We start from the raw sequence: 7,783 nt of genomic DNA on the forward strand, positions 1-7,783 counted from the left end.
TGTCTGGACCCGGGGACTGTGGGTCCTATCACAGAGCTGTCTGGGGGACTGTGGGTCCTATCACAGAGCTGTCTGGGGGACTGTGGGTCCTATCACAGAGCTGTCTGGGGGACTGTGGGTCCTATCACAGAGCTGTCTGGGGGACTGTGGGTCCTATCACAGAGCTGTCTGGGGGACTGCGGGTCCTATCACAGAGCTGTCTGGGGGACTGTGGGTCCTATCACAGAGCTGTCTGGGCCCGGGGACTGCGGGTCCTATCACAGAGCTGTCTGGGCCCGGGGACTGCGGGTCCTATCACAGAGCTGTCTGGGGGACTGCGGGTCCTATCACAGAGCTGTCTGGGGACTGCGGGTCCTATCACAGAGCTGTCTGGGCCCGGGGACTGTGGGTCCTATCACAGAGCTGTCTGGGGGGCTGCGGGTCCTATCACAGAGCTGTCTGGGGGACTGCGGGTCCTATCACAGAGCTGTCTGGGGGACTGCGGGTCCTATCACAGAGCTGTCTGGGGGACTGCGGGTCCTATCACAGAGCTGTCTGGGGGACTGTGGGTCCTATCACAGAGCTGTCTGGGCCCAGGGACTGTGGGTCCTATCACAGAGCTGTCTGGGGGACAGTGGGTCCTATCACAGAGCTGTCTGGGGGACTGCGGGTCCTATCACAGAGCTGTCTGGGGGGCTGCGGGTCCTATCACAGAGCTGTCTGGGGGACTGCGGGTCCTATCACAGAGCTGTCTGGGGGGCTGCGGGTCCTATCACAGAGCTGTCTGGGGGACTGCGGGTCCTATCACAGAGCTGTCTGGGGGACTGCGGGTCCTATCACAGAGCTGTCTGGGGGACTGCGGGTCCTATCACAGAGCTGTCTGGGGGACTGTGGGTCCTATCACAGAGCTGTCTGGGCCCGGGGACTGTGGGTCCTATCATAGAAACATAGAAGATAGGAGCAGGAGTAGGCCATTCGGCCCCTCGAGCCTGCTCCGCCATTTAATGAGATCATGGCTGATCATCCAAATTCAGTACCCTGTCCCTGCCTTCTCCCCATATCCCTTGATCCCTTTAGTCTCAAGAAATATATCTAACTCTTTCTTGAATATATTTAATGAACTGGCCTCCACCGCCCTCTGTGGCAGAGAATTCCACAGGTTCACCACTCTCTGGGTGAAGAAATTCCTCCTCATCTCTGTCCTAAATGGCTTACCCCTTATCCTTAGACTGTGACCCCTGGTTCTGGACTCCCCCGCCATCGGAAACATCCTTCCTGCATCTAGTCTGTCTAGTCCTGTTAAAATTTTATAGGTTTCGATGAGATCCCCTCTCATTCTTCTAAACTCCAGTGAATATAAGCCCAATCGACCCAATCTCTCCTCATACGTCATTCCTGCCATCCCAGGTATCAGTCTGGTGAATCTTCGCTGCACTCCTTCCATGGCAAGAACATCCTTCCTCAGATAAGGCGAACAAAACTGCACACAATATTCAAGGTGTGGTCTCACCAAGGCCCTGTACAACTGCAGCAAGACATCCTTGTTCCTGTACTCGAATCCTCTCGCTACGAAGGCCAACATAACATTTGCCTTCTTAACCGCCTGCTGCACCTGCATGCTTACCTTCAGCGACTGGTGCACAAGGATACCCAGGTCTCGTTGCACTTCCCCTTCTCTCAATCTATTGCCATTCAAATAATAATCTGCCTTCCTGTTTTTGCCACAGAGCTGCCTGGGCCCCAGGACTCAGGACTGTGGATCCCATCACGGAGCAAGGCGAACAGAAGCACGTGTTCAATTACCCACCTGAGTTCCTCGCCCGCCATTTCAAAAGTGGTCTTGGATAAATCCGCGCAGATGGAAGCCATCTTCGAGCTGCCTCCTGCCCCCAACATCTCACCTGGACACAGGGCAAGGGACAGTTAGTCACTGCAATAGGAGGGGCTCGAATCGCTGGTGGGGACAGATCCATCGACGGACGGAGGGGACGGAGCCATCAATCGAGGAGAGACCCCCCGCCCCCACTGAGCGTCTCCCACAGCATTGAGATGAAGGAGGTCTCAGTCGGAGGCTAGACTCCCCCCCCCCCCCCACCCCACCGCCGCCCTCCCTCACTATTCACCAACGTGAGACCGACTGCGCCCGCTCTCACACCGTGAAACCTCGGCCCGTGTCCGCACCGCGCCCGATATCCAAACTCACCCGTGTCGGTGAACGTCAGCAGGTAGATCACAGATTCACCTTCCACCGTGAACAGCAACCTTGTCCCATCAGGACTCCAGCAACCCGTCTGAAAGCACAGGCGGCATAGAGTCAGCGGCAGGATCGGTGAGCACCGACCGGGCAGAGCCTCACCGTCACCCCCTCACCGAATCACGACCCACCCCCCTCACCGTCACCCCTCACCGTCACCCCTCACCGAATTACGACCCTCACCCACCTGCCCCTCACTGCCTCCCCCTCACCGAATCACGACCCACCCCCACAGCATCACCCCTCACCGAATCACGACCCACCCCCCTCACCCACCTGCCCCTCCTCACTGCCTCCCCCTCACCAAATCACGACCCACCCCCACACCGTCGCCCCTCACCAAATCACGACCCACCCCCCTCACCGTCACCCCTCACCCACCTGCCCCTCACTGTCACCCCCTCACCGAATCACAACCCGTCACTCCCTCACCGAATCACGACCCACCCCCCTCACCCACCTGCCCCTCACTGCCTCCCCCTCACCAAATCACGACCCACCCCCCTCACCGTCACCCCTCACCCACCTGCCCCTCACTGTCGTCCCCTCACCGAATCACGACCCACCCCCCTCTGTCACTCCCTCATCACCACCCCAGATTGTGACCCCAGGGTCGGCGCGCGGGGCCGTGTGTCTGACCCCGGGGTCGGCGCGCGGGGCCGTGTGTCTGACCCCGGGGTCGGCGCGCGGGGCCGTGTGTCTGACCCCGGGGTCGGCGCGCGGGGCCGTGTGTCTGACCCCGGGGGTCGGCGCGCGGGGCCGTGTGTCTGACCCCGGGGTCGGCGCGCGGGGCCGTGTGTCTGACCCCGGGGTCGGCGCGCGGGGCCGTGTGTCTGACCCCGGGGTCGGCGCGCGGGGCCGTGTGTCTGACCCCGGGGTCGGCGCGCGGGGCCGTGTGTCTGACCCCGGGGGTCGGCGCGCGGGGCCGTGTGTCTGACCCCGGGGTCGGCGCGCGGGGCCGTGTGTCTGACCCCGGGGTCGGCGCGCGGGGCCGTGTGTCTGACCCCAGGGGTCGGCGCGCGGGCCCGTGTCTGAGCCCGGGGTCGGCGCGCGGGCCCGTGTCTGAGCCCGGGGTCGGTGTTACGGGTGAGCGGAGACATACCTGACACCTGCCGTGCAGCATTGGCCACCGTTCGCAGGTCCACATGCGCGTCTCCCACACCCTGGAGACAAGAGAGGAGATAAAAGGAGGACAGGTTCACACTCTGGTGCCGGTACTTGTAGCACGGGGAGGCAGGGTTCGGGATCTCGGCAGGAGGAACCTGTATCGAGCTTGGCGCTCCCAATCCGACACTCTCCGTTTATGCGTTAACCCTCGCACACAAACCACACTCAGATCAACAGCTCGAGGCTCGCGCAGCACTGCTCTGAAGCGAGCAGAGCGTACAGACTCTGCGAGGGGCCTGGTCCTCCACAGTATGGCTACACTGTCAAACCCACAGGTGAACTCGGCTCGGCAGAGGGCACATAACCTTACACTGGCCTGATTGTAGCAGCACCCAGCTTGCCCCCACGCTCCTCCTCCTCTGACCCGCCCACCAACCCATAGAGTCATAGAGTTATACAGCACAGAAAGAGGCCCTTCGGCCCATCGTGCCCGTGCCAGCCATCAAGCCCCGTCTATTCTAATCCCATTTTCCAGCACTTGGTCCCTAGCCTTGTATGCTATGGCGTTTCAAGTGCTCATCTAAATGCTTCTTGAATGTTGTGAGGGTTCCTGCCTCTACCACCCTTTCAGGCAGTGAGTTCCAGATTCCAACCACCCTCTGGGTGAAATAGTTTTTCCTCAAATCCCCTCTAAACCTCCTGCCCCTTACCTTGAAACTATGCCCCCTGGTTATTGACCCCTCTACTAAGGGGAAAAGTTCCTTTCTATCTACCCTATCTATGCCCCTCATAATTTTGTACACCTCAATCAGGTCCCCCCTCAGCCTTCTCTGCTCCAAGGAAAACAACCCCAGCCTGTCTTCATAGCTGAAGCGCTCCGGCCCAGGTAACATCCTGGTGAATCTCCTCTGCACCCTCTCCAAAGCAATCACATCCTTCCTATAGTGAGGTGACCAGAACTGCACACAGTATTCCAGCTGTGGCCTAACTAGCGTTTTGTACAGCTCCATCATAACCTCCCTGCTCTTATATTCTATGCCTCGGCTAATGAAGGCAAGTATCCCATATGCCTTTTTAACCACCTTATCTACCTGTCCTGCTGCCTTCAGGGATCTATGTACATGCACACCAAGGTCCCTCTGATCCTCTGTCTTTCCTAGGGTCCTACCATTCATTGTGTGTTCCCTTGCCTTGTTAGTCCTCCCAAAATGCATCACCTCGCACTTTTCAGGGTTAAATTGCATTTGCCACTGTTCTGCCCATCTGACTGTTGTGGAGTATTTTAAACCAACACTCGACACAAGGTTTTAGATCGACAGTCAAGTTGTCTTTATTGCACCGGTGGGGAAAACAGTCTGCTCTGTCTTAGGCAGACTTTTCCAAATTGGTACATTAAACACTACATTTTTATACATTACAATACACGTCAAAATTCATTCCTGCCACCTGATTGGACCTTGGCCCGCATGCATCTTCACTGATTGGTTGCCTATGCCGCGTTACATTAAAGTACCACCTTTATTATCGGCTGTTATCCCTCAAGCTGTTGCTGCACCCATGACCTTGGTTTATGCCAGATGGGTCTCATCAACATTGTACTTCTGGTTCATTCAGGCGCACCAACGTCGGTGTTCTCGCTCAGGCCAACATCCCCAGCATCGAAGCTTTGACCACGCTCGATCAGCTCCGATGGACGGGTCGCATCGTCTGCATGCCCGATACGAGACTCCCAAAACAAGCGCTCTACTCGGAGCTCCGGCACGGCAAGAGAGCCCCAGGTGGGCAGAGGAAACGCTTCAAGGACACCCTCAAAGCCTCCTTGGAAAAGTGTTACATCCCCACCGACAGCTGGGAATCCCTGGCCCAAGACCGCACAAAGTGGAGGAGAAGCATCCGGGGAAGGCGCCGAACACCTCGAGTCTCTTCGCCGGGAGCAAGCAGAAGCCAAGCGCAGGCAGCGCACGTCAACCCAAGCACCCCACCCACCCGCCCCTTCAACCACCGTCTGCCCCACCTGTGACAGAGACTGTAGGTCCCACATTGGACTCATCAGTCACCTGAGAACTCATTTTTAATGTGGAAGCAAGTCATCCTCGGTTCCAAGGGACGGCCTAAGAAGAAGGACTTCTGGTTCATTGTCCTCCTTTCACAGAATCACAGAAACTCCACAGTGCAGATAGAGGCCATTTCGGCCCATCGAGCCTGCACCGACACATATCCCACCCGATCCCCGTAATCCCTACACCAACACATATCCCACCCTATCCCCGTAACCCCACATATTTAATCCACCTAACACTAAGGGTCAATTTTATCATAGCCAATCAACCTAACCCGCACATCTTTGGACTGTGGGAGGAAACCGGAGCACCCGGAGGAAACCCACGCAAACACGGGGAGAATGTGCAAACTCCACACAGACAGTCCTGCCTCTCTAGGCCTAATTCATTGTTTTACTTGCCTGCCAGAACAGAACTTACATCCTCTTAGGCCTCTTATGGTTCCACATCTGGCCAGGTTATCTCCACTGCCAGCTCAGCAACTTGGAAAAAAGCTTACTACTGCAAGATTATTGTCTTTATTATAGTACACCATTCAGTGAAACAGCCAGCGATGTCAGTTTAACTCTTTCCCCACTGTATGACCAACCCGTCTACATCGCCTTGTAGCCTGAGGCTTCCCTCCTCGCTATTTACCACTCCACCTTCCGTTCAGCCACTCACCTGAAAACGGCAGAGGGCGTGGCCGCCAGAACTCGGCTCCCATCGGGCGACCAGGACAGGTAAGTAACTCCTCCCCCTCCAACTCGCTGTAGAGGTACACAGATCTCAGTGGACACATCCCAGACCTGTGGGGGGAGCGGTGGAGAGAGAGAGTGCAACAGGTCAACACAGGCACAGCTCCCCTGGTGGCCCTCCCTCACCCCCAGGCTGGGGATCTTACCATCATCGAGGTGTCGACCGGAGATGCGGACAGCAGCAAGCCTCCTTTCGGGGACCAGGCGAGTGAGGTCACGGGGCTGTGGCCGGGGTGAGAGAGAACATGAGCACAGCCTGACGAGGGTCTGAAACAGAGAGTGGTAGAAACCCCCCGGGGTCAGTGTCAGAAACCATCCCTTCAACAACTTGCATTTATATAGCGCCTTTAACATGAAACGTCCCGAGGCGAGTTTCAAACAACATTTTTTTCACCGAGCCACATAAGGAGATAATAGAACAGCTCGATCAAAGAGGTAGGTGTTAAGGAGCATCTTAAAGGAGGCGAGAGAGAGGCGGAGAGGTTTAGGGAAGGAATTCCTGAGCTCGGGGCCCAGGCAGCTGAAGGCACGGCCGCCAATGGTGGAGCGATGGAAATCAGTGGGATGCGCAAGAGGCCAGAATTGGAGGAGCGCAGAGATCTCGGAGGATTGTAGGGGGCTGGAGGAGGTTACAGAGAAAGGGAGGGTTGTAGGGGGCTGGAGGAGGTTACAGAGATAGGGAGGGTTGTAGGGGGCTGGAGGAGGTTACAGAGATAGGGAGGGTCGTAGGGGGCTGGAGGAGGTTACAGAGAGAGGGAGGGGTGTAGGGGCTGGAGGAGGTTACAGAGATAGGGAGGGTCGTAGGGGGCTGGAGGAGGTTACAGAGATAGGGAGGGTTGTAGGGGCTGGAGGAGGTTACAGCGATAGGAAGGGGGCGGGGGGGGGGGGCTGGTGAGGAGGGCTATGGAGGGATTTAAACAAGAGGATGAGAATTTTAAATTCAAGGCGTTGCAGGACCGGGAGCCAGTGTAGGTCAGCGAGCACAGGGAAGGACGATGGGTGAACGGGACTCGGTGCGAGTTAGGACACGGGGGGGGCGGGCCAGCAGAGTTCTGGACGACCTTAAGTTTGCGGAGGATGGCCAGGGGAGTATTGGAATAGTCGAGTCTGGAGGTCACAAGCAGCAGTGAAACAAATCTCCAGTAACAACGAGATATCATCAGGAACCCGGTAACGTGCGAGAGACGGAAAGACAGCGTGAAAAGAAAGACTTGTGTTTCTCCAGCCCCTTTCCCCACCTCAGGACGCCCCCAAAGCGCTTCACAGCCAATGAAGTACTTTTTGAAGTGTGCTCACTGTTGTAATGTAGGAAACACGGCAGCCAATCTGCGCACAGCAAGCTCCCACAAACAGCAATGTGATAAATTATCAGATCATCTGTTTTATTAAATGTAGGTTGAGGGATAAATATTGGCCCCAGGACACCGGGGAGAACTCCCTCCCTGCTCTTCTTCGAAATAGTGGCCGTGGGATCTTTTACATCCAACCGAGGGGGCAGACGGGGCCTCGGTTTAACGTTTCACTGAAAGACGGCACCTCCGACAGTGCCGCACTCCCTCAGTACGCTCGAGGGAGCGCCGCACTGTCGGAGGGGCAGTACTGAGGGAGCGCCGCACTGTCGGAGGGGCAGTACTGTGGGAGCGCTG

At 57.1% G+C, this 7,783-nt stretch overlaps 1 protein-coding gene across 1 annotated transcript in view; it reads right to left on the bottom strand.

The window, feature by feature from the left end:
* Positions 1-6,519, bottom strand: part of LOC147097223 (aladin-like) — a 12,637-nt gene extending 6,118 nt beyond the window's left edge. The window contains exons 1-5 of the mRNA XM_085973112.1: positions 6,284-6,519; positions 6,064-6,188; positions 3,336-3,396; positions 2,183-2,270; positions 1,787-1,880 (exon numbers count right to left, since the gene is read on the bottom strand). Of these exons, the coding sequence (XP_085829238.1) occupies positions 1,787-1,880; positions 2,183-2,270; positions 3,336-3,396; positions 6,064-6,188; positions 6,284-6,289 (374 nt within the window). The 5' untranslated portion in view covers positions 6,290-6,519. The remainder of the gene's footprint in view (positions 1-1,786; positions 1,881-2,182; positions 2,271-3,335; positions 3,397-6,063; positions 6,189-6,283) is intronic.
* Between the last annotated feature and the right edge of the window lie 1,264 nt (positions 6,520-7,783).

This window comes from Somniosus microcephalus, chromosome 33 (genome assembly GCF_052327205.1).
Source record: "Somniosus microcephalus isolate GS21.2 chromosome 33, FLI_Smic_1.0, whole genome shotgun sequence".
Taxonomy (NCBI): domain Eukaryota; kingdom Metazoa; phylum Chordata; class Chondrichthyes; order Squaliformes; family Somniosidae; genus Somniosus; species Somniosus microcephalus.